Source organism: Sander lucioperca, chromosome 13 (assembly GCF_008315115.2).
Source record: "Sander lucioperca isolate FBNREF2018 chromosome 13, SLUC_FBN_1.2, whole genome shotgun sequence".
Lineage (NCBI taxonomy): Eukaryota > Metazoa > Chordata > Actinopteri > Perciformes > Percidae > Sander > Sander lucioperca.
Window position 1 is genome coordinate 32,308,819 of NC_050185.1, and position 27,023 is coordinate 32,335,841.

General features: G+C 39.2%; 1 protein-coding gene across 5 annotated transcripts in view; it reads left to right on the forward strand.

Annotated features, from left to right (window-relative positions):
• The first annotated feature begins 1,782 nt into the window (after positions 1 to 1,782).
• Positions 1,783 to 27,023, forward strand: part of myo7ab (myosin VIIAb) — a 50,578-nt gene continuing 25,337 nt past the window's right edge. For 2 of the 5 annotated variants that reach the window (XM_031308103.2, XM_036008702.1), the window contains exons 1-24: positions 1,783 to 2,132; positions 4,129 to 4,234; positions 7,578 to 7,648; positions 10,287 to 10,400; positions 11,341 to 11,493; positions 12,683 to 12,700; positions 13,286 to 13,470; positions 14,204 to 14,325; positions 14,731 to 14,873; positions 15,005 to 15,118; positions 15,933 to 16,086; positions 16,232 to 16,308; positions 17,024 to 17,143; positions 17,907 to 18,049; positions 18,213 to 18,423; positions 18,618 to 18,753; positions 20,563 to 20,669; positions 20,902 to 20,943; positions 21,490 to 21,627; positions 22,512 to 22,670; positions 23,262 to 23,354; positions 24,731 to 24,825; positions 25,402 to 25,486; positions 25,635 to 25,853. In XM_031308103.2, the coding sequence (XP_031163963.1) occupies positions 7,631 to 7,648; positions 10,287 to 10,400; positions 11,341 to 11,493; positions 12,683 to 12,700; positions 13,286 to 13,470; positions 14,204 to 14,325; positions 14,731 to 14,873; positions 15,005 to 15,118; positions 15,933 to 16,086; positions 16,232 to 16,308; positions 17,024 to 17,143; positions 17,907 to 18,049; positions 18,213 to 18,423; positions 18,618 to 18,753; positions 20,563 to 20,669; positions 20,902 to 20,943; positions 21,490 to 21,627; positions 22,512 to 22,670; positions 23,262 to 23,354; positions 24,731 to 24,825; positions 25,402 to 25,486; positions 25,635 to 25,853 (2,646 nt within the window). In that variant the 5' untranslated portion in view covers positions 1,783 to 2,132; positions 4,129 to 4,234; positions 7,578 to 7,630. The remainder of the gene's footprint in view (positions 2,133 to 4,128; positions 4,235 to 7,577; positions 7,649 to 10,286; positions 10,401 to 11,340; positions 11,494 to 12,682; positions 12,701 to 13,285; positions 13,471 to 14,203; positions 14,326 to 14,730; positions 14,874 to 15,004; positions 15,119 to 15,932; positions 16,087 to 16,231; positions 16,309 to 17,023; positions 17,144 to 17,906; positions 18,050 to 18,212; positions 18,424 to 18,617; positions 18,754 to 20,562; positions 20,670 to 20,901; positions 20,944 to 21,489; positions 21,628 to 22,511; positions 22,671 to 23,261; positions 23,355 to 24,730; positions 24,826 to 25,401; positions 25,487 to 25,634; positions 25,854 to 27,023) is intronic. The other 3 variants (XM_031308105.2, XM_031308104.2, XM_031308106.2) reach the window with 3 other exon arrangements.

A 27,023-nucleotide genomic window follows, 5' to 3' on the forward strand; every position in this document is an offset into this window, starting at 1 on the left:
CTGCTGATGTTTATTAACTGGAGACTGGAATACCTACTGCATGGTGACACTTCTAGAAGATGCTACGGTCTTTATAACAAGTATCTTTTAACAGTATTTTATATAACCTTGTTAATTTTATATATACACTTTACCTTGCGTTCCAAACTGGTATGTTTACTAATAGCTAGGTTTCAGAGAACTGTGCTGTATGTTCTGTACTGTGTGCTTGTTTGTGTGTTCTTTTCAGCCTGATCTTTCCTTTTTCTTTTTCAATGCGTGTTTGTTGAATTTGGTTCTCGGTTACACTGTGGTTATTTTATAGCTAGGTTTCAGAGAACTGTTTGGCTGTTTACAGACAAATCTCAGAAATCTAAAATTATTATTTTTTCTTTTGTATTTAATGTCAACTTGTGGCATGACTTTGAAATAAAACAGTAAAACCTATTTGGGGTTTGTCATCATTTTATTATATTAGGGCCTGAGCACCGACGTCAGTCAGCGAAAGCCCTATTGAAATCGATAGGATTATTATTATTATTAGGACCCAAGCACCGACAACATCGGGGGCAAAGACTCTATTGAAATTCAAATGTTTATTATTAGGACCCAAGCACCCAGCGGGCTCCGTAGCATCCCAAAACTAACACCATGGTTGGAATAAAGTTTCTTTGATGGTCACAAAATTTGGTGGGAGCATTGCTCTCATCTTTAGAAACAAACAGGAAGTCAGCCATCTTTTGTGTGTTAATTTTCATTTTACCAACACACGTTTGAGGACTTTAAGATGTACAAAAACTCTTAAACTTTTGCAGTCATGTTCAAACGTTATTATTTCGATTGATATCGCAATTTGACTTGGGCATGGCACGTTGGCTTTATAGCGCCCCCAATTACTTTTAGCCTTTGAACGCATTTTTGACACCCTTGATATACTTGAAAAACTCACGAAAGTTGGTGCACACCATCTGGCCGTCTACCTTAAACTCCATAGACTGACAAATCACAGTTTAAATCTCTTCAATCTAACCACTGAGTAGACTGCAGAGAGCCCAAAGAAAAAATATTTAGAGCCCAACTGCACCATGATTCTATAATGATCGTAGGTCACTTGCGCTGTTGTGGCCAGCAAAATATGTTTTTAATTTATGTTCCAACAATCAACAACATGGACGTTTGAATCATTTAATTCTTCTTCTTTTGGGGCCAAAACTATTTCAAATGTAAATGATAGATTTGGTTTCTGAGTTTTTATCTCAGTTAAAATAGTCATTATTGAAGGAAAGAAGAAAAACATCAATATACCAGCCATGCCAAACTTTTGTGTAGTAGTGTATCTCAGAATCTGGCACATAAAACCAAAAATATCTGCATGGTAAGATACCACTAGATGTTAGTAAGAAAAATATGGGTAACACTTAACTTGAAGGTATCTACATAAGAGTGACATGACACAGTCATGACACATGAACCCTAACCCTAACCATAACTTGTCATAACAAAAACCAAATGACACTTACTATAAGAAGCGTTATGTCATAAACGTTTATGACTTGTTTATAATGTTTATGACACGTTCATGACAGTGTCATGTCACTCTTATGTAGATTCCTTCAAGTAAAGTGTAACCAAAATATTTATAGTTTCTTTCTTGTAATTTCTGTGAACTGACCCTTAAATGTATTTGGCATGTGGTACCAGAGCAACAACTTGGACATCATGCCATGGGTCAGCACCCTCTCCACCTCCCAGCTGGTTTCTGTGTCTGCTGCCAACAGGCTCCACCTCCCAGCTAATCAGGATCAGCAGCCATGAATGACACACAGCGTGAGAGTCTGGAGAGCCCCGTCACTGACCCAGACATCAAACTGTAAGTGGGCCGCAAAAGCTGAACCGCGTACAGTACAGGAGGCTGGGACCTCGAGAGAACGAAAATAAGGTGAAGCCTGTGGAAAAGACTTTTAAACAAAGAAGGGGACTGATAGACAAAGCAGGAACAAATAGAAAAACTTCATCTCTGAGCTTCTTCTCCAGTCCTGTACCATCTTGATCAACCATCCTGTCAACTCTGGGCCTCCTCACGGCTTCGTAGAAAACACAGGACAGAAAAGACCAGGAGGAAGACCAGGGGACGTTACAAAGTGTGTTAAGAGGTAAGAGGGGCAGGTGAACGTGGGTCGAGGCTGAGGGCTTAGCCTGCAGCCAGGCCACAGAGCTGCCACTGCTGCTCTGCTGTAGCTTTAGGCCAAAGCCTCTTACTGCTCTTCAGCACTTAGCGGAGCCATTATGTACCCTTCAAGTAAATACAATTGGCTGTAGTGTTTGTGTGTGTGTGTGTGTGTGTGTGTGTGTGTGTGTGTGTGTGTGTGTGTGTGTGTGTGTGTTGCTTTTAGTTTGGTTTCTTTACTTCCAATTTATATTCCAGTAGAGATTACTTCTTGCCAGATAAGACAACAGTTTTAGTTAGAGAATTAATTGCAATGCAAGAAGCAGATAGAAATGCCATACAGAAAAGAATCAGAGTATCAGTAGTAATTGTTGCATTAAAAATGTTTTTAGGAACTATAACTAAGTGAATAGCAATAGTCACATACAGCAAAACTGTACATTTTTTAATCAGAACAAGATAATATTAAGATAGCTTGACCCAAAAAGGATCTTAACTCAAGTAAGGCTGCAACTTACTGTACTATTATTTTTATTAACAATTAATCGTACAGCCGATGAAATGTTGAAAAATAGTTTAAAAAATACCTGTCACAACTTCCTAAAGCCCAGGGTGACGTCTTCAAATGTCTTGTCCTGTTCAAATAAAAGTGAATTATGAAAACGAAAAGCAGCGAATCCTCTCTTTTCAGAAGCTGAAAACTGATTTTTTTTTTTGTTACTATCTTTGCTTGAAAAAATTACTAAAATGACCAATTGTCAAAATAGTTGCAGATCATTTTTCAGTTCTAGTATTTTCTATTGTTTCAGTCCTTAACTCGAGGTCCAATAAAAAATGGCCTAAATAAAGCTTTTAACCACATCTTCATGAAAATGAGATGCACCTCCAGAAAAAGTTAGTTAATGGGAGGGGGTCTATCTGCTGCTTCCAAGGTCTAGAATGGACTTTGTAGACACAATATAACGTCTGAGAATATGAAAAAGTGAACTGATACAATCAATATGTGTGCTTAAAACGTCTTAAAGTTGCACAATCAAATCAGTGATACATAAGAAATGCTGACCATATAATGAATCTAGTACTGTGACACACTTCCTAGTACTGTACTGCAGTTGAGCTCAGAAAAATGTGAATTAGCTTTAAACAAAGCACCAGTTCAGTACAACTCCATTTCTCTCCAGAGCTGTTTCCACCACTGATAGTTCTTCATACTGGTCCAATGCAATCATCGTCATCAGCACTCCACCAGAATTAACGGGGACTTGCCGCTTTACCAGAAACATCTGTAAATGCACAATAGGGTGCAAACTAGAGATTATTTTTTAGTTCCTATTAAGTTGTTAAAATCTTCCTACTTAGTTCTTATAATAAGTTAGTTAGAATCGCCTTAACATCTGCGTGGGGGAAAAACAATCGTCGATCATCGCTTCAATCGTCGATATACGATCCGAAAGCCAATTGGATTTGGCACAAGCCTTACTAGGATAGGTCTATAATTTCTCTGAAAAAAATGTAATAGGAAGAGGCAGATATTTGGTAAAATACTATTACTAGCAAATAGCTGTACAAGGAATTGGGGAAAAAACAGCTCCCTTGACACGCGACTAATGACTAGTAATTGTTGAAGAACTAATCCGACAAATGCACACATATTGAGACTACAAGAAGCACAACTGGGAAGAAAGAAATGGGCAAAGAGGACATTAAACAAGACCCTTAATCCTATAGGACTGCATGAATGATGCTGATGATCATGAAATGTGATTAGAACATGTATTTTTGACATATTTGACATATATCTGACAAGTAACTATAGCTGTCAGATAAATAGAAGTAGTAATGTGGAAGTATTAAAGCACAGTAGCTACAAGTTCCTCAAAAATTGTACTTTGCCACAGTGCTTAATAAAGTTCCAACAATGAATTCTGCATTAACAGTGTTGATATCATGAAGTCAAGATACTTCTGTGTTATGTTTTGCAGAGACCGACCCACCAGAACTCATGGAAGACATGGAAACATTAAACTTTTTTGGTCAACAATGAATGCGTCACGCCTCTCTGTGCCTGCACCTCTGAATCCCTGCCATGTGAGTCACAAGTAAGACACAAATACAGTACACATGCTTGTTAGCATTATAGGCCACACACACACAGATTAGCAGCCAAGGCATTAGCAAGATTGCTGTTGGCCATTACATGGAAATCTCTCAGCAGGTTGACTGAGTGAAGGATGTTAGTCAGATACATTCCTTTATTCTATGTGTGTGTGTGTGTGTGTGTGTGTGTGTGTGTGTGTGTGTGTGTGTGTGTGTGTGCGTGTGCGTGTGCGTGTGCGCGTGCACGTGTGCGTGTGCGTGTGCATGTGCATTTGGGTTTGTTAGGGGTTGTGGATACAGGGAAGGCCACTTTGTATAGTAGAGATCTATCGGTCTGAGTTAGGTCTGTGTTAAGGAACAGTTGCCAGATTGGCCCCCTGTTGTTCTGGATAAGAAGAACCACAGCTCAGCCTATGTCTTGGTATTAGCTGAGCACATTGTGACTTTCCGCATATGGTTGGCTAGAGATGAACTGGATGTTGTACTAATTTAGTTATATGGTAGTGTGTATATATACTACCGGTCAAAAGTTTGGAGTCACTTAGAAATTTCCATTCCACTCCATTATAGACAGAATACCAGCTGAGATTAGTTGCATTGTTTTTTTAACTAGGGCAGCAGTTTTCAGATTACATTATGTGCTTACATAATTGCAAAAGGTTTCTCCAATGTTTTCTCAGTTAGCCTTTTAAAATGATATCAGATTAGTAAACAGAATGTGCCTTTGGAACATTGGATGAATGGTTGCTGATAATGGGCAATGTAGATATTGCATTAAAGATCAGCCACTTCTTTCTACAACAGTCGAGAACCCTTTTGCAATTATGTAAGAACATAATGTAATCTGAAAACTGCTGCCCTGATTAAAAAAACAATGCAACTGATCTCAGCTGGTATTCTGTTTGTAATGGAGTGGAATGGAAATTTCTAAGTGACCCCAAACTTTTGACCGGTAGTATATATAAATATATATATATATATATATATATATATATATATATATATATATATATATAGTGTATGAATAGTATATAGTATATCTGCACTGCTGCTCTCCAACAGGTTTACTGCACATATTCCAGATAAATCTGTGGATTTTGTTTTTTACTTTACACTTATCCCTTCCCCCTGTGGCATGGGTTAACTTCATCACTCATACTGTCTGTTTGTTTTTTTAGCCAAACAAGCTATTTATGTGGCCAACTTGTTGGTATTTCCAAAAAGGAATTAGCAGGGAAGATGTTCATTTCCCTTTTCACCTTTTATCCAAATCATACAGTAATTGATTCAAATTGATCTATTTTATTTCATGAAAGCTCCAAACTGGACCGTGTCCCTGCATTTAAAATGAGGTATTGGCACACAAACATGGACTGCAGCAGAAACGGATCAGTAAATTGAAGTTATTTTTCTGTTTTCACTATAAAATGTTGCTTGTAAGTATACTATGTTTACAACTGCAAAATGTGACCGTGTAAAGATTCAAAAGTATTCTAATTTAGCATAGTCAACTGGAAACAAAAAGGCCATCGTATACTGTATTCAAAGTATTGCACCTTCGTCATAGTGAATGAGGGTAACAAAAGAAAAACGGCTCAGTGGGGACGAAAATGAGTCACGACTGTAACAACTATGGCTTGTACTTAAGCAATGGGATTAGCCAAGTAAGCCTTTAACAGCCCCCACCAGACCCTTTAACCCCCCTATTCCTGAACCACATGGCTGATTATCTCTGCTCTAACCCTGCTGTCTAATGTTCTAATATTACTGGGTGGTATGAACTTAACACATTTTTTGGGTGGCCTGTTAGCCAACTGTCTAGTAAGTATCTTGTCTAATCAATATGTATATATGGTATAATGTTAAAGGTGTCACTCGTAGTGACAAACCCAAGAGAGGGAGAGTTATCACCTCCCTTCTTTCAGTTAATTGTTATTGATTTTCTGTCCCGCAAATTTCACTGTAATCAACCTTGTTTTCAGCAACAACAAAGTAAAAAACAAAAAAAAGCTCCAACCAACCATACCCTATCTGCCAGCCACCAAACAGCAGACACACACAGTTAGCAACTAGTTGGTGAACATAGTGGAAGATAAAAAAGCAACTTTGAGTTAAATTGGAAAACAATTTCATTGCAGCACCTGGTTGGTAATAATACATGGTACAAGGTTTTGTATATGGAGCAGTTAACCATAGTTCTCATAAATCAACTGGAGCTTAGGATGCACAAAGAAAGCAGAAGGTGAGGGACATCCTGCCTAAAATGAGGGACATCCGGTGGAATTTCCGGCGGCACCTGAACAAACCCGGAAGTGGAACGTCGTCGATATAGACTAAAAACTCTCTGGCTTATTTGTATTTCTTTAAACCAATCACAACCGTCTTGGATTGCTCTGGATGCAGCAACGGGGGACATAGTCTGACATCCAGAAGTCAGAGTTCAAAAAGATTACACAAACAGTTCAATACAAAGCATTGTTTTTGGTGTCTTTACATTAAAGTGCCCATATTATGAAAAAAACACTTTTACTGGGATTTGGGGTGTTATGTTGTGTCTCTGGTGCTTCCACACACATACAAACTTTGAAAAAAATCCATCCATGCTGTTTAGAGTGAGATACAGTTTCTGAATGTGTCCTGCCTTCAGTCTCTGGGTGAGCTGTTCAAAAGCGGCACGGCTTGTGACGTCACAAGCAGGCTAACCGCAACCATTAGCTCGTAGCGTTAGCGTTAGCATGCTAACGCTAGCATGCTACCTCGTTCTCAATAGCAAAGCACTGCTACAACACACACAAGTTCACCATAATCTACAAAAGAACTACTTACATGTGCGCCCTCATTTAGAAGTCTCCCAGCTAATCCTGCCTTGTAACTGACCGAAGTTGTAGAAACAGCCTTTCTTTTACTGTCTATGGAGCTAGCTAGCTGACATGATCTACATCTGAGCTACTGGGCATGTGCAGTGCAATCAAAGATAGTACAGAAGAAGAAGAAGAAAAGAGGTCTCACTCTGTAGCTAAAACAGAGACCAGGTGAAAAGAGGCTCTGCAGCAGTGAGAGAGAGCGGTGCAGTACAACAACAATATGGTGTTTTTTGAAAATTAAACCATGTAAACCTATTCTGGTACAACCTTAAAATACAATTATGAACCTGAAAATGAGCATAATATGGCTGCTTTAAATATCAAATATAAGAAAATAAGCTTACCCACAGAGTTAATAATAGTTTTAATGTTTTCAGAAATATCTTATATATTGTATATTGTTTGTTAATTTGTAATGTATACTCAGATGCTAAAAAAACAATAAAAAGGTTGTTGTGTCTCCTTTGCAGAGAGCCCACACATGGTGACTTCTGATGTCCTGGTATCAACGCGAGGCTGAACCATGGTCATTCTGCAGCAGGTCAGTCACGTTGGGCAGAAATGACTGAGATGTCTGCTTTCATCTCACACCCTGTTATTTTTTGCTCATCTCAGTTTTTTTTTTACTTTTAAGCTTTCTGTTGTCACACATTACATAATACAGTTTACAGTGATACCAGGGGCAGATGTACCACTTTAAAATTCATAAATGGTACTCCGACTACCGTGGAGTTTGTAGGCTGAAATGACTACTGTTGCTATCAGATTATATCAGCTTTAGAAAGCTGAATACTTTGTACTGTACTACTGCTGATTCTGTTTAAAACTAAAAAGCCTGTAAATATGCACTTGATGGCTATAAACATGATATCATTCTAGAGATGAGGCTAAAGCTGTATGTCTGTATCCTCACCGACTAGAGCTGTCAATCTCACTTTATAATATTATACACATTTAATTCATATCCACTAATATCCACATTATATTAGAATATTTAATGCTTAAAATAAGCCTATTATTAATATTTACTGCACTTCTCAGGCTTATGCATTGCCAATGCCGCTATCAACATGTTATTCTACGTTCTGTCACAAGAGGGATTTCCAACATTCCCCTAGAAGGGGCAACTATGTCATAGCACATTGCATTCCTGGCACACCTTTTGTTTTCATTCATTTTTAATCATGAGCACATAGCAACAAACAGAGGACCCTGTAATGGAACACTGACAGCCTGTCTGGGCCTTATGCAAGAATATTTTTGTCTTCTTATCCTAAATCTCTCTTACGTTTTCCTGTGAGGTTCACTCATAAAAGTGTTTCAAGTCAAGGTCAAAATCTTGTTTTATATCCCCTCAACTGCACAAAGGTGTTATTAATCGCTTGTTTGTTAGGTGTGATCAGTAGTTTCGTAGATTCACACCAAATAGCTATATAAGGCTGCCTCCAATCAAGGGCATGTTTCATTCACAAAAATATCGTCAAGAAAAACGGGAAAACTTTCACACTGCAGAGCTTGAATAAACGCCAAACATGAGATGAAAACATAACACATTTTGTAATGTCAAGAGGTCTTGAAAGTATGGAAAAAATTGAAGTCTGTCCACACTGTCATTGCTGTGTCATCAAAAAACGTCTTACAAAAGCAAAGTGGCCCATGATGGGAGGGGAGGTGTTCAAGAGATGAATGACAGACTACATCTCATGAGACTGTCAGTGTAACAGAGGAAGATACTGGATTGTAAAAGTTACTGTTCTTCAGAACATGCCAACATGTTTTGGCTTTTATTTTAACAGTTATTTTTAATTGAGGTGAACTTACTCTTTAAGAGCCCACAGAATTATCTTTTTACACCTAAAAGTTCCCAGTATGGTTTAATCATTAATGTAGCATATATTATGTTAATGTTCTTTTCTAAAACCTTAGCAGCCCACACTAGGATTTACCAAACCAGTGGGTTTGAGGTGTGCAAGAATAACAAATGAAAACAAGTTTATGCACTGTTTCACGTTTTAGAAGCACTAAGTCAGTCAGACACAGTTACCACCTCAATAACTAGATCCTGGTGCCTATCAAGGTAACTGATGATCTTACCACTTAACACTGACAACATGAAGCCCTAAGGTCAGTGTTATGTTTAGCAATAGTTTTAACTGGACCCACAATGCAGACACAGGAAACAGAAGGTGGTTGAAAAACAATGTTTAATGTCAAAAGAGAGTGCAGGTGATCAAATAGAAGACGATTTCCAAGGCAGGTTATCCACAGAGACGACAGGTGAGGCTGGAGGGGTCAGGTGACTATAGCTGGTCAGTGGCACAGAGGAAAAAGCAGGTTTGAGGCAGGTTTCCAAAAATAAACAAGACTGAACAACAACAAAATACTCTCAGATTAGACCAAGGCGTTTCACAACGAACTGGCGAAGACGGAGAATGGACTGGCTAAAATCAGGTAGCAGATAATCAGGGAGATGGACCACAGGTTTGAGGAGCAGCAGGTGTATGGAGTTGGAGCTGATGAGCAGAATGTAGGTCAGCCATGCCCAGCCTTAGACACAGACAGACAGGGGAAAAACAAGCATACAACAGGAAGGGAGAAGGGAAAACAGGAGAATGAGGGGAAATAGACAAAGTGCTGCAGATCCTAACAGTCAGGGGTTACATCACGTCCATACTGGGATGAAGGTGGTCAGATTTAAGACTTTTTTCAGACTTAATCCTTCCATTCAGAGAGTTGGAAGCTGAAAAAGTAGGCAACTCTGGGTGTGTGATGCAACTTTGATATTTCCTATTATTCAATAGGTACAAAAACAGCAATCACATAACGGCTCACACTCACCTCTGTCTGCTGTTAAAACTTGTTGGTAGTTACCAAACTTTTGCACCTTCCATCATCTTGGTTTCAAACATTGGAGGGCTCTTTTCATATAAAAACAGAAATATTTAACATCTTTTTAATGGATTTTTTTTTTATTTATGATTCTGGTGGTTACTTTTCTCTTACTATGCTTATTGTTATGCCCTGAGATACCATTCCTTGTTTGTGATAACTTACTAGGCAATAAACCTGATTCTCATTCTAATTCTAATTTATTTGCCATTTTTTCTTTTAATTGTCTGTGTTAACTCTAGGTGAAATTGTCCATATTTAACCAGAGCTGTGTTTTTATAATAATCCAGGGGGACTATGTGTGGTTGGACCTTAAAACGGGCCGAGAGTTTGACGTCCCTGTGGGAGCCGTGGTCAAACTGTGCGACTCTAGACAGATCCAGGTTCTGGATGATGAAGGGAGTGTAAGTCAACACCAGAACACATTGACTGTTGTGTCCTTAATAATAACAACGTTGTACCCACTAATTTCATAGTCCTGGCTGAAAAGAAGTCAAACAGGGATAAAAACACTATCAGACTGGTTGTAAACAAACCAACAGGTTAGCCAGTTTTTAAAAAAAGAGAAAACAAAAGCCAATGGTAAAATTGTTCCCTAAATTGTCTGTTGTAAACATCCATCACAGATTACAGACTGACTTCATACTTGAGTGAGTTCAAATCAAATCATTATTTGTCATACGTATACAATGTGTAGTGAAATGCTTCATTGCAAAGATTGTTCTATAGAAATAATTTTAAAAATGTAAGCGTGCAAACAAGTGAAATTTAAAAGCCTCATGCTAAAAACATTGAAATTATTTTGTTCTGAAATTACTTTTTGAATTATTCTTTGCAAATGTAACTATTGTAAAGGTTAAAAATAGAATAAAGGTGACATAGTAGCACTGTACTGAGATGAGCATGAGTGTGGGAAGGATTGACATAAAATTCAAACATGAGTGAACTGGTGATGAACATGGAAGTCAGTTCTGATATTGTATTAGCTGAACATAACATTCTTTAACGAAAGTTCATGTTAATGAGGGATTATTATCAACATTTCAGGTGTGCTCACTTTCAGATTTATCTTCAAATAAAGTGGTTTAGGTTATAATCTGGAGCAACTGGTGGCTTGTTTACAACCTGTCAGATCGTCTAATTGCTCGTGTTTTTTGTCCTGTTTGTGTGACTTTTTTGTATGTTCCCACATCTCAGCAATTCATTTGGTGATTATGATGTTATCATAACCAAAAGAAATGTGATGGCCAAAACTACCAAACTATTAATACATTGTGCTAAACCAGAATCTGCCAGACCACTTTCCACTCTAATCTACTCTTATTTCTATCCCTACTCATGCAGGAACACTGGATTTCCCCTCAGAATGCCACCAACATCAAGCCCATGCACCCGACCTCCATCCACGGGGTGGAGGACATGATCCGTCTGGGCGACCTCAACGAAGCTGGCATCCTCCGCAACCTCCTCATCCGCTATAATGAGCACGTCATCTATGTTAGTACCTCTTTGTAATACCCACTGCAACTCTTAAAGAGGACATAAATGTTTAGATAGCGTTTTCCTCACTTTACGTGGAGGGAGTAACATGGAAATTGGCCACAGCCCAGTTAAGTCCTTATTGAGGTTAAGCTGTTTACATGTACCTTCAATATCCCGCAGTTAAGTTAACTTGTCACTATAAATAAAGCACTAAACAGAATATCCCTCACATCCTTCTTTGACTGAGTACTACAGGTGTACTTATAAAGGGAATAGAAACGGGGATTCCTACGCTAGCGTAAACACAGAAGTGTACACTATATTTAGAATATTTTCTCTAACTGAAGCCATTATGTCGCTCTCTTCAAAGCCACCAGACCCCTTTTGACAAAAACAGTAATTTTACCTTGCAGAACATGGGATTTACCGCTGCCTCGATTGGTTAGTTTGTTTATGTTATTGTGCGACTTCTGTTTTTTAAAAGAGTTAGTGTGGTCACACAATAACACTAACTAACTAACCGATCGAGGCAGCGGTAGACCAGCAACTCCCATGTATTGCGAGGTAAAATTACTGTTTGTCAAAAGAGTCTGGTGGCTTTGTAAAGAGCCTACATAACTACTTCAGTTCCCCGTCGGAAAGGGCTTTCCTATCTTCAGTCCTGTTTGCTTCTCCAAACTGAGGACGTGCCAACCGCTATTTACTATAGATACATTTGAGAAGCAAATTTCCTCCGTTGTCAGGTCTAGCTTCTACGTCTGCCTGTCTACGTCCTAATGACTTAGAGAGGTTGATCAATGCCTTCATAACTTCACAACTTGATTCATGTAATTCTTTGTATATGGGTTTAGACCAGTCATCTATTCAACGCCTGCCTTTCCTTCCAGTTAAGGAAAGATATTATTACCTTTTATTTGTTTATTATTTTTCTTTGTGACGTACTCTGTATTATTGTTGTTTTTCCCTTATAAAGCACTTTGGTCAACCCAGTTGTTTTTAAACGTGCTATATAAATAAATTAACATTGACATAATACATTGACTACGGATAATACCTCATACAAGCCCGCTTCAAAAAATCCAAACTTTCCCTTAACGGCTCAGTTGACCAAAATGAGTAACCTCCTAAAAACGTATTATTTTTGAGAGTTTCCTAGTTAGTTCTGTAATAGTTTTTGGTTGTGTTTTTCTTTCTCTCCATGTAGACAAATTGTGGTGGACGGGTGAGTATGAAGTTAAAATAGAATAATTGGTGTGACAGAAAATATATTCTAACATGATTCTGCGCTGCCACATCCTCCTAACATACTTTCTTTCCCTTTTCTTGCTTTATTAATGACAGATTTTAATTCTTCTTCCTTATGTAGGCTACTCACTCAGTAACTTATTTTAGCTCCGGCCTTTTCTGTAGCTCTTTAATAAAAGCATAATGAAACACATTTGGATGACTAGATCCATGATCATAAATCACTGTAATGATTTTAGAAATTTGCTGCAAGAATTACAATTTCTTGTGATTACGGCAATGGAATCTTGATCCTTGATTTCAATCTGTAAAGGCGTTACATTCTTTAATCAGTCAAATTAAAGTAAAATAAGCTGTAATTGTTTAACACTAGAAATTCCAATCTATAGGCACAATACAGTAAGATGTTAGATAAGATATTGTATACATATTTACAACTATCTTCAATGATTTGGAAAGTATAACAACAGTAGTTTGTAAAAGTAGGAGATATTCTGTCTCTAAAATGCATGAGAGTAATGTCTTATGAAACATCCACTCTTTTGTTTCGGGGTTCCTGCAGACGTATACCGGCTCGATCCTGGTAGCAGTCAATCCCTACCAGCTGCTACCCATCTACACTCCAGACCATATCCGCCTCTACACCAATAAGAAGATAGGCGAGCTGCCGCCACATATATTCGCCATAGCAGACAACTGTTACTTCAACATGCAGCGGAACAACAAGGACCAGTGCTGCATCATCAGGTGTGTGTGAACATATTAAGGTGGGCTCAAAGTGAAGCACATACAACATTCATAAAACAAATTCAACAACAGCACTCACACAACCTTCCAGCACTCATGTAGGGTATTGACAGTTAAAAAAAAATAGAAATGCTGTGTATATTGCCTCAATATTAATCCACTAACACATCTTAAAATCTTAAAATGCACGTTTTAGTTTCCTTAGAAAATTAAAAACATGTTTACTACAAAGAGTCTTGTCCTTTTACTGTCATTGATGTTCAATTCTAGCATATTTTTAGGATATTATTTGTAAATAATAACCTTATTTGCTTTCTTGCTGAGAGTTAGATGAGAGGAATGATACATATATCATGAAATATTCAGCTGACACAAAGACTAGAAACAGGGAAACAGCTAGCCTGGCTCTGTCCAACAGTTAGAAGATTTGAGTCTGGCACATAACCACTCCGTAAAATAGCAATTTTTCTTTTTTACACTTAAGTTTAAAAAAAATTAAACACACAAAATACATTTTTTAATAATGAGCTCTACAGATGCTGGTAGTAGATTATTTTTTAAGCTAACCGGCTGCTGACGGTAGCTTCATATTTAGCGTACAGACATGAGAGAGGCATCGCTCTACTAATCTAACTCTCTGCAAGAAAGCGGATAAGTGTATTCCTCAAAATGTTGGGAAAGAGAGTGCGTCTGTGTGTTGTACGAGTGTGTAACGGCCGTCTCTGTGTGACAGCGGAGAGTCTGGAGCTGGAAAGACAGAGAGCACAAAGCTGATTCTGCAGTTCCTCGCAGCCATCAGCGGGCAACACTCCTGGATAGAGCAGCAAGTCCTAGAGGCCACACCCATCCTCGAAGGTCAGACATAAGGAGTGTTTTGACGCTCAAATGTACATGCAAATCTTGGAAAATACATGTCAAATCTAGCTGTTCTGGAGCTTTCAGTCGTATCAAATGATCTTCAGCAGCAGGTGGAGTTTTCCCATTTTGCATGGATATGTAAATGTTCAACTTTCAAATGTTTTTATTTAATTTTTTCCAGGTTACGAATGCATTTTGAACCTCTATCACTCTTCTATTCAGTAGTGGTATACTGTCAAACATCACATCACCTTAGTAATAGTAGTGTCAATCATTTTATACTACATCAAGCTACATCAGTTGAGCTGTGCACTGTCAGACTCCACTGTTACCCAGCTCTCTCTATGTTTCTGCACTTTTCCCCATCACCTCACTCACCGTATGATTTGTCAATTCATTCAGCCTTTGGCAATGCCAAGACCATTCGTAACGACAACTCCAGTCGCTTTGGGAAGTATATAGATATCCACTTCAACAAGCGAGGGGCCATTGAAGGAGCCAAGATAGAGCAGTACCTGCTGGAGAAGTCTCGTGTGTGTCGACAGGTGAGACACTGGATCATAATATCATACACAACCTCAGTGTCAGTTAAGGAAACAGTTGTGACTTCAGGCCTTTTCAGTTCAGTTTTTTTTTTTTATTTCTTCGACTGACTCTCACCCCGCTTCTCCTCCAGGCTCCAGATGAGAGGAACTACCATGTTTTCTACTGCATGCTGAAGGGAATGGCTCCTGAGATGAAGGCCAAGCTGGGCCTAGGCCTCGCCACAGACTACTCCTACCTCACCATGGTGAGTCTGTGGTTGTGTGAGAGGCTATTATTATTGTTTATTAAAAGGAGCACAGCAGTCAGCTACTCTTACTGGGGTCCACACTAGACACACAATACATACCATTACATCATGTTTACTGTATGTCTGTGTGTATTAACTGATATATGAGGTAATTATTGAGCTTTTATTAAAACAGAGATCTGGATCTGTTAAAATCCATCTCCAGTGTGGTATGATATATTGATGAATATACATAAAACTGACCAATACGTCACATTATCCACACTTGACATTAACATGTTGAGGTCACAGTTAGCTGACATGTTGTCTTGTTTGCATTGTAACATGATGTATGCAATAAACCTTTTTTTCTACTCTCTTTTTTAATAATATAATTGGTAAATAAATATTCCGGTAAACAACCCTAACCCTCCGGCTGAGAAAATAAAAGCAGCAACCACAAAAATGCTTAAAAAGATTTGCTTGAAAATAACAAGAATAACAAACACCGAATCAATTGTAAAAAATGTATTGCAGATTGATTTTCTGTCATCGTTTCAGCTCTACAGGGGTGAGATTTATGCTTTATTATAATTGTATATTTTGGTTTTATACAGTAAGAGAAAATGCGTCAGGGATGAGGAATAAGAAGCTGGCAAATGTACATCAGGTTAACATTAATGAAGGTCAGCACACAGCAGCTTCCCTGAGCATTTCAATAGGACACATCCAAACAGCGACAACTACCAGACCAACTTGCTGTTCCTAGAGCCACTCCACTAGTTTGGCTTATAAATATAACCTAACATTGTTAGTGTCTTTTACCCTCCAGGGTAAATGTACAGTGTGTGACGGTCGTGATGACCTAAGTGATTACTCCAGCATCATGTCGGCCATGAAGGTCCTGATGTTCACTGAGACGGAGAACTGGGAGATTTCCAAGCTGCTGGCTGCCATCCTGCACATGGGCAACCTGCGCTTCGAGGGTACAATGAACTGCACACCTACACTTAGCTTATAGGGTTCTGCTTTTGTTGACAATGGAATAAATAGAACCACATAGTAAATACATAATGCACTGATTAGAAAAGCGTTGTGAGGAAAACAATGATCTTTTTTGGTTACCATCAGCTCGTACGTACGACAACCTGGACGCCTGTGTGGTTGTAAGATCTCCTGACCTGGTAACTGCTGCTTCCCTCATGGAGGTGTGTATATATATATATATGTGTGTGTGTGTGTGTGTGTGTGTGTGTGTGTGTGTGTGTGTGTGTGTGTGTGTGTGCGTGTGTGTGCGTGCGTGCATGCGTGCGTGCGCATATGCATGTGTGTGTACTACAAGTCTACACATTGGTCTTGTAAGTTAAATACCAAACTAGTATGTATCAGTGCCTCAATTGGACCAAAAAGGGTGCCAGTACCCTAATTCAGCAGTATATAATACGTATATCTTGAAGGGGTGACCCCAAATAGTTGATTTTTCAAAGATTCGGTGTAAGGAGTCTGATTCAACTGCCATTCTCACAGTTGAATAGTCGCAGTGCCTGAAAAGGGGGTTATGAAACAAAGGATCATTCCAGTCGGGTTATATGGGGATGCTGAATGTCTGTTTTTACATAGAATTGCTTGTTTTTTTCATGATAAATCATGATTTATAGACTATTTTAAAATAAATATCAGCTTAATAATAATTATTTTAATAACAATTACAAGTAAAGGTACTCATGGACAAAATTTAGAGATGACAGTACAGGTGAGAGTACTGGCCCATTTCAGGCACTGGTATGTATCAGAAAAAGCCATCACCTGCTTAAAATACAGCGATATCTCTTCGTTAAGTGATGGGAGACGTTTAGTATTCAGTCTTAGAAAAGAGAAGCACATTGCCATTTTTCTAACGTTGTTTGTTGTGCACTGTTGTAGGTGGATCCTAAGGATGTGATGGTGTGTTTGACCACACGAACCCTGATCACACGTGGAGAAAGTGTTGCCACACATCTCAGCATGGAACAAAGCCTAGATGTCAGGGACGCATTTGTCAAGGTACCGGTCTTTTACCACAAATACAAAAATCTCTGATCTGAAAATCATTCCAACTTTAGCTGAAAACTTCATGTTGGACCCCATCACTCATAGTGAGAAGCTGATTGAGAAAATGGCTTTTTCATGGCCTTCAAAGGTCCCATGTTGTAGAAAGTGAGATTTCCATGTTTTTATTGATTATAAAGCAGGTTGAGGTGTGCTATAAATACTGTAAAAGTATAAAAATGCTCAATCCACAGAGAAATGCACGCAGCCTGTATTCAGAAACTGGCTTTAAACGAGCTGTCAGGACTTCTGCACAGCTGTGATGTCACAACTGTACTTTATATTGGTAGAAAGTGCAGCTACAGTGCCATTACAGTCATTCCACGGCTACAATGACGGTGCTGAGACTCCCAGAGTGCAGATACGGAAGGGTGAATACAGGTATATTCTTACCGACAGTATGAGGAAAAAAAGTTTTTGAAGATTTAGGAAGCATTTAAACAGGTTCTAGTAGAAACCCAAAATACAAATATGAACCTAAAAAAATGGCATTAAATGAGACCTTTTAAGAACAACTTAGCAGCAGCTGAACATCTTGTTTTTGCTCACCTCCAGTGGTTAAACTTCTCACCTTGCTGCAGTGATGTAGATGTGTAAATGTGCAAACACATCATAATGAAAATAAGCATATAATATCCCTATAGCCACCCCGCTAGCATGGCTAAACATTAAAGATATGTATTCTTACTGACCTCACTCTCACTGTTTCATCTTCCAGGGGATATACGGTCGGCTGTTTGTCTGGATTGTGGATAAAATCAATGCTGCCATATTCAGACCGCCATCCTGCGAGAGTAACATCATACGCAGGTCGATCGGGTTGCTGGACATCTTTGGTTTTGAGAACTTTATCGTCAACAGGTGATTTATACTTGGTCATTTGATTAGAAAACATCATTATTGGTCAATTCTTGTTTGAACCTAAGTTTGTATCATCAAACCATGTTGTTTCCGCCAATTTAATACTGTACTTTCACACCTCCCACTCTCCTGCTTTCTGTCCTCTGATTTGTGTTCACTGTAGTTTCGAACAGCTGTGCATCAACTTTGCCAACGAGAACCTGCAGCAGTTCTTTGTTCGTCACGTCTTCAAACTGGAGCAAGAGGAGTACAACCTGGAGGATATCAGCTGGCAGCACATCGAGTTCACAGACAACCAGGACGCACTGGACATGATTGCCAACAAACCCATGAACATCATCTCCCTCATTGATGAAGAGAGCAAGTTCCCGAAGGTGCAATTCAAGGGAGATTTACGACAGTCAATTGTTTAAGTGTTACATTGATTTACTGATGAGCTGGGCCAGTTTTGGGCCTTTTACAAGATAATTTGAAGTGTCAACCACATTTGTAGCCACAATTCAATATTAAAGAAGTCGACAGATTTATTTTGCTTTTCTTTATAGCCGATGGTTCTTTGTCTTGTCAGGGAACTGATGCTACAATGCTGTACAAGCTGAACTCCCAGCACAAGCTCAACTACAACTACATCCCTCCTAAAAACAGCTACGCAACCCAGTTTGGTATTCAACACTTTGCTGGTGTGGTGAATTACGAGACCAGAGGTGCGTTCTGTTTCATCATTTTATCACATTTTCAGGCTTTGTTTTTATGCTCCTCCTTCTCTCGCTCGCCTCCTGGAATGGATTATGCTGCTATTTTGGCTCAGACTTTCAAGAGAGGATTCTGTCGACCTGATAGAGAGAGAACACCAACCCCTTAATGCTCTGTGTATTAACCAGCAGCTGTGATATAATAAAGTCATAGATACTAAGAGACCCGTGGCAGTTAAATAAAACCCTACCTGACATGATTAGGTTGAGTATATTTTGGACCTTGATTCAGGTCCCGGCAGTGGTGGAAAGTAACTCAGTACATCAACTCAAATACTGTACACAGTACACACACACAAAACATTTGAAGAGGTTATAAAATGTGTTTTAGTCGATTGACAGAAAAATAAGTAATTTTTCACAAATGTGAAAAAAGATGTGAAACATTAGCTGCTTTTCCTTTTAATAATGTTAATAATTGTAATATATTAAAGTGCTCATATTATGCTTTTTGGCTTTTTCCCTTTCCTTTATTGTGTTATATATCTTTTTTGTGCATGTAATAGGTTTACAAAGTGAAAAAGCCCAAAGTCCACCCCAAAGGGACTTAACATCTCCAACAGAAAACACTGTTAACAAACTGCTCCAAACAGCTCTACTGTAGTCCAGCCTTTACTTCAGAGACAAACGTGCGTCACTTTGTAACACACGTTATAATGCTCGCCTAGCTGCTAGCATGGCACTCCCTCATGCTCTGCAACTGACTAGCTAGCAGTGTTTACATGTGCGACTCCCAACAAAGATGGAACAGAAGTGTGATGTCTCACTCTGTGAAAAGAGGAGCTGCAGCAATGTGCAGTACAACAAAAATATGGTGTTTTTTGAAAATTAAACCATGTAAACCTATTCTGATATAACCTCTAAATACAATTATGAACCTGAAAATGAGCATAATATGAGCACTTTAATAGTAATGTTAGGTTTGGACTGTTGGTTGGACAAAATAAAACATTATGAAAGGTGTCAATTTGGGCTCTGGGTGATGAACATTTCTAACTATTTAACAGTATTTTACAAATCAATTTGTTAATGGTTAATAGTTCAAAATGAGCTCCACCTCAACCAATTATAACATTACATTACATGTTACATTACATTACATGTCATTTAGCTGACGCTTTTATCCAAAGCGACTTACAATTAAGTGCGTTCAACCTTGAAGGTGCAAACTCCAGAAAACAAGTAGTAAGTGCAAGTACATTAGCTCTAAATAGGTAATGCTACAAAGAGCCATATGAAAAGTGCAGTATCAAGAGAGCTATATATATACACTTTTTTTTTTTTTTTTTTTTTTTCTTCATTATCCGAAGTGTAGTCGGAAGAGATGTGTTTTTAGCCTTCGGCGGAAGATGTGTAGGTTTTTGGCCATCCTGATGTCAATAGGGAGCTCATTCCACCATTTAGGAGCCAGGACAGCAAACAGTCAGGATTTCGTTGAGTGATTAGTTCTCCCTTGCTGTGAGGGGGCAGTAAGCAGGTTGACTGATGCAGAGCGGAGCAGGCACAACAGTAAAATGCTTTTACGTTAATGCTTGAGTAGTAATAATAATAATATTATAACAATCACAGGGGACATTTTTATACTTTTAATTTATGAAGTACATTTTACACCTGATTAAGATTATACTTATATACTTGCACTTCTTTTAAGTATTATTTTCAATACAGGGCTTTTATTTGTAACAGAGTATTTCTACAGTGTGGTATTAGTACTTTTACTAAAGTAAAGGATTACATTTTCTCTCTCCGTTCTTCCTCCAGGCTTCCTGGAGAAAAACCGAGACAGCCTCCACACCGACATCATCCAGCTCATCCACTCGTCCAAGAACAAGTTCATCAAGCAGATCTTCCAGGCTGACGTGGCCATGGTGAGACCAACAAATACTCTAACATCACTAGTATTTGCTTGCATCAATACCTATAACGGTGGACTAATATTCTTCACCTCCTTTTTGGCTTTTGTTTTGACTTTTAAGGTGTTGCTGTCTTCAAGTGATGTCACTGGTGACTTTTGCCTCCCTTTAACTTTTCTCCTCACAGTGTTGGCTTTTGACTAATAGCTTTTAACTAATCAACTAATCTTCTCTGTTTCCTCATCAGTTTCTATGTGGCTATCAGCAGCCCAGCACCCCCACTCCCAAGGTAATCAACAGCCTTTAGCAACATATGGTCACTCAGAAACCCTGTGTGTTCACGTTAACTGGATAGAAACCCAATGAATCCAGAGCACCCCACCCTTCCTTCCTCAAGCTCTTCATTTAATCCTACAGGTGTGGACTTTGTTGTAGCTGAAACCAGAGGGAAAAGCGTGTTTATTTGATGAGATGTAGCCTCATGTGAATGAGAAATTAACCAGCAAACTCTCTGACACACGCTTCTCAGTCCCTCAAAGCAATCATTGCTTTTGACAGGACAATTAGAAAAACATCCAGAGAACGGAGGAGCTTTTGAAACAAAAAGTTTTGTCATGTTTTCCGCTTCGGTGAGAGGAATTACAGTGAAGACAGCTGTCAGAGATTTTGTCTTCTTCCCTGTCTCACTCGTGTGTTGTGTTCAGTGTGTGCATCCCGTGCTTTCATTGTGTACCACTGTGTTTGAAATGTGTCTAGTGTTTCTTCACATGCTGCAAACCATTAACAAAATATGACATATATGAAATCCTGATCGCATGTGCGTCTGTGTTTTCAGGGTGCTGAGACGAGGAAGCGCTCACCCACTCTTAGCAGTCAGTTCAAACGTTCCCTGGAGATGCTGATGAGGACGCTCAGCGTGTGTCAGCCGTTCTTCGTTCGCTGTATAAAACCCAACGAGGTCAAAAAACCTATGGTGAGAACAATTCCTACATATTCTTTACAAAATACAAGGCTTCAGCACATTCAGGTTTGCGTTGTTGGGTCCCTAAAATTGTTGAAGCCCCTGTGTACATTTCTGAATTGTTGTCTCTGGCCTGGACACACTGCCTACCAGCACCTTTTAAAGCTCACAAATGAACACACGGTACAAAAGTATTGAAAATCACAAGTTCATTTTCCTGGATGGGGTGTTTCTGCTGCGGCCAAGAAATCCCAGTTTTTACACTTCGATTTTTGTACAAGAGATATGTTTTAATTAGGAAACTTGTTATATTAGGGGGGGGTTTGCTGTGCTTTGGACAGAGCCAGGCTAGCTGTTTCTCCCTGTTTTCATAACTCCCTGTAGTCTACGTGCTACCATACTGTACAAGCATGAGAGTGGTAACATCCTCTTCTCTACCTCTAGGCAAGAAAGAAAATAAGTGTATTTTTCATTAAAGGTGCTCTAAGCGATGTCACATGTTTTTTAGGCTACAACATTTTTTGTCACATAGAGCAAACATCTCCTCACTTTCCGCTAGCCGCCTGTCCCCTGAACACACTGTAAACACGGTCTCTGTAGATAGCCCAGGCTCCACAAACGCCAACAAAAGCAAACTGCGACAACCTGCACCACCAAACATAACAAACAGTGTTCCAGCCAATAACCGACAAGAAGGATTTGGGAGTGGGGGTTGCGGGGTTAGTGCGCGGAAGGGAGGGGGAGAGGACGGGATGAGGAGGAGGGAGGGGCTACTTCGAACGTCAACAAGAAGTGACGTCACCCAACATCGCTTGGAGCACCTTTAACTTGGTACATACATTTTTATTTTTTTTTACTTCAGCTCTTAATTTTTGTCTGTTTTGTTTTGTTTGAAGTTATTTGACAGAGAGCTGTGTATTCGTCAGCTGCGATACTCTGGCATGATGGAGACCATCAGGATACGGCGGGCCGGCTATCCAATCCGATACACCTTTGGCGAGTTTGTGGACCGTTACCGAGTCCTCATGCCTGGCATCAAACCTGCTCACATACAGGTCAACAACACAACTACTGCCACCTGTTACAATTCTGTTTCTATTGTCTCTTTCATCCTGATTAAATATGTTTAAATGGGTTACCAGTAACCTTATTTTATCTTTGTGAAATAAAGACTGCAAGTAGGGGGAAAAAGCTAGCCTGGCTTTATTCAAAATATAAAGATACGCCAGCCAGCACCGATAAAGCTTACTAATTAAAACCATGTTGGTCTATGCACAAACATTGGTCTTAAATTAAAATATTCCTTGTTTTATTTCACAAAATAACATATTAGAAACTCAATGCACTCACAGCTGGACTGTTATATCATGTTTACCAATTTGGATACCTGCCAGGCAGTATTATTCACTGCTGTGTTGGATACGATGTATCTGTTTAATAAATATCTATTGTAGAACTGATACCGCACTACTTGTTTAAGACGGTAACTTCTACTGATTGTAATGCAACATTTCTTTAATGCAGGAAATATCAGTATTGCTTTTTTGATATCATACAGTATCTGATGAGCCCTACGTCAAAGTCTTTAAAACTGTTTTTGCTGGTCCAGGAGTCGTCAATTTTTATGTGATTCTCTCTCCTTACAGGAAGACTTACGAGGGACGTGTCAGCAGATCATCCTGGCCCGTCTGGGGAAACATGATGACTGGCAGATCGGAAAGACAAAGATTTTCCTGAAGGTTATTTGTGTGTGTGTGCATGCGTGCGTGGGTGTGTGAAAGTTCTGGAGGTGTGAGTTGTATTAGGTGTTACTGCAGCATCGGCAGGGAAGCTACGTACAGTAAGCAATGTACTGCTGTGGTGGGGGCCACACAGCAAAATGTATTTTAGCTACCTATAAAAAGGAAAACCTAAATATCAGTTTTAGTGTACGCTATATTTAGAATATTTTCCCTACCAGACTCCTTTGGAAAAAAAAACCCAGTGATTTTACCTTGAGGAACACGTGAGTTGCTGGTCTACCGCTGCCTCGATCTGTTAGTTAGTTTGTGCTATTGTGCGACTTTGGTGTTAAAACTAACACACAAACGAACCAATCGAGTCAGCGGTACACCAGCAACTTCAGTGTTCTGTAAGGTAAAATTACTGTTTTTGTCAAAGGAGTCTGGTGGCTTTAAAAAGAGCGATTTTAACAGCTTCAGTTCCCCGTCGCTGAAGGCAAGCTAAAACGGTGAAAATATTCTGAATATAGCTTACACTCTAGATGTCTAAAATACGTTTAGCTGCTGCCTCCTTCCACAGCAGTACATTGCTTAGCTTCCGTGTCAGTACTCATGTCTGCTTCTCCAAACTGGGGGCGTGCCGACCGCCATCTACTCTAGGTAATACACTGACTATGGATAAGTACCTCATACAACCACACTTCAAAAGATCTAAACTTTTCCTTTAAAGGTCCCATGGCATGGTGCTCTTTGGATGCTTTTATATAGACCTTAGTGGTCCCCTAATACTGTATCTGAAGACTCTTTCCCGAAATTCAGCCTTGGTGCAGAATTACAGCCACTAGAGCCAGTCCCACAATGAGCTTCCTTAGGATGTGCCATTTCTGTGTTTGTAGCTTTAAATGCTATTGAGGAGGAGAGAGGGGGGGGCAAGGTGGAGGGTGGGGGTGTGGCCTTGACCAACTGCCACTTTGCTCGTTTTCAAGCCATGATGTCTCTCTCTCATAGATGGGCCAAATTCTCTGGGCGGGCAAAGCAGAGGAAGGGGAGGTAACCTTACTCCTTATGACCTCATAAGGGGAAGATTCCAGATCAGCCCATCTGAGCTTTCATTTTCTCAAAGGCAGAGCAGGATACCCAGGGCTCGGTTTACATCTATCGCCATTTCTAGCCACTGGGGGACCATAGGCAGGCTGGGGGAACGCATATTAATGTTAAAAAACCTCATAAAGTGAAATTTTCATGCCATGGGACCTTTTAAGATCTTTACCCTTTCAGTTCATATTGTGCTTTCGTGGTTCATATCACCAAACAAATTTGGCAATCAAATTGGACTGCGGGGCCCTCAAGCTGTTTTCCCTCGTCTTTATTTCTCTCTGCTTGTTTCTTGTCAGGACCACCACGACATGCAGCTGGAGATCGAGAGGGACCAGGGCATTACTGACAAGGTCATCCTCATCCAGAAGGCTGTGCGTGGACTTAAAGAGAGGTGAAGAGCTTTCTAGGACAGGACGGAGTTTTGTGGATTAATATGACTGCTGCTGATGAAAGTTTAACTCCTTTATATACTGTTGGGTAGTTTAATCTACACCAATACATCATATTCTATAATATCATCATATGTTTGTGGCTTCGTTGTCCTCTAAGAACCATGTATCTCTTAAAAGTAAACTTTTCACGGTGTCAGAAAAACAGCTTTATGACGATGCATTTTCCAGCTAATCTAAGAGGCCTTTTAAAGACTTTATTTAGCTTAAGAATTTGCTTATTATTTATCCTTCAGTTTATCACAAACATTCAACATCAACACATCTGAAGATACATGGTTTTCACTGGACAGGACGGGATAAAAAAAAAAATTCATCTGAAAATCAACGAAAGCTGTCAAACAAATGTAGTGGAGTAAAAAGTACAATATTTACCTCTGAGATGTAGAGGTACTGTATACAGTATAAACTGGGAATACTCAAGTAAAGTACATGTACCTTGAAGTTCAGTACTTGAGTAAAGGGATCCCGTATGATGTATGTTTAAAATCTACTTTCTGTCTCCTCTTCTGTCGTAGGACTCACTTTCTCCGACTTAAGAGTGCTGTGACTTTTATCCAGAAGGTGTGGAGGGGTTATCAATGCAGGAAGAATTACCAAATAGTGAGTCCTTTACACCTTCAATGTGTAATTTTGTAGTTTTTAATTTGTTTAAATATGTTCTTCTTAGATGCAGTATGATGTTTTTGTTCTTATGTTGCTGCAACAGTAAAAAATTAAAAACCTTTTAAAACCTTTTCCTCTCCTTCAGATGCAGTCTGGCTTCTTGCGCCTCCAGGCCGTCTACAGGTCAAGGAAGTGCTACAAAAGCTACCGGACGACTCGCCGTCACATTGCTCTCATCCAAGCCCGTTGCCGCGGCTTCCTCATCCGGCAGACATTTTGGAGGCGTCTTCGTGCCGTGTTGACTCTTCAGGCCTATACCAGGGGCATGATAGCCAGACGTCTCTGCCAGAGGCTCAGGGCAGAGGTAAAAAGTTATTATATTTACTACTGCTACTTGTATCATTTTGTTAACGTGCTAGAAAGAAAGGACCATTGGTGTTGAGGGTAGATGTGAAGAATAACGTAGGGGAAATAAATTGTCATGTTTCATTTGGCTAAAAAGAAACTGTAAAGCTTTATTTATATTTGTTCCTGTGATATTAGATACTGGTTAGACCCTAAAGGACATTACAAGAATCATTGTTTTCTTGCTGAGAGTTAGCTGAGAAGGTCGACTCTTTGTTTGTCAGGTTATAGCAGGATGCAGCCCGCTCTTTGATTCCACTGAAAGAAGGTTTCAAACACTGTCAGACGATCAGAAAAGCATTTTGTTTGACGCATACTGAGGCCTTTAAACACACTGCATCCAAAATAGGACGTGGCAATGTTAAAAAAAAAATCTGTAACACTTTACTTGAAGGTATCGACATAATCGTGACATGACACTGTCATAACTATAACTATAACTATATAAACAAGTCCTAAGCGTTTATGACTTCTGTCATTAAGTGTCATTCGGTTTTTGTCATGACAAGTTGACATTGTTTGGGTTGTCTTGATTATGACAAGTTGACATTAATCAAAGTGACATTACCAGAAATTGTCTTGGTCATGACAAGTTGACATTACATTTGTAATGACAACTTGACATTAACCAGGATGACATTACCAGAGGATGTCTTTGTCATGACAACTTGACGTTACATTTCTTTGGAGTGTCCTTATTAAGACTACTTGACATTAAACAGGATGACATTATGTGAAGTTGTCATGACAAAGACATCCCAAACAAATTTAATGTCAACTTGTCATGACCAAGACATCTTCTGGTAATGTCACTTTGATTAATGTCAACTTGTCATAATCAAGACAACCCAAACAATGTCAACTTGTCATGACAAAAAAACGAATGACGCTTAATGACAGAAGTCATAAAAGTTTGACTTGTTTATAACGTTTATAACACGTTCATGACAGTGTCATGTCATAGTTATGACAGTGTCATGTCACGATTATGTCGATACCTTCAAGTAAAGTGTTACCAAAAAATCTCTCATGATGATGATCCTGGCCTAAATATCACGTAAAACCTTCTTTTAAACGTTCTTTTTTTCTTAAATTGGTTTGTTTAAACCTGGTTGCATGTTGTCTGTCT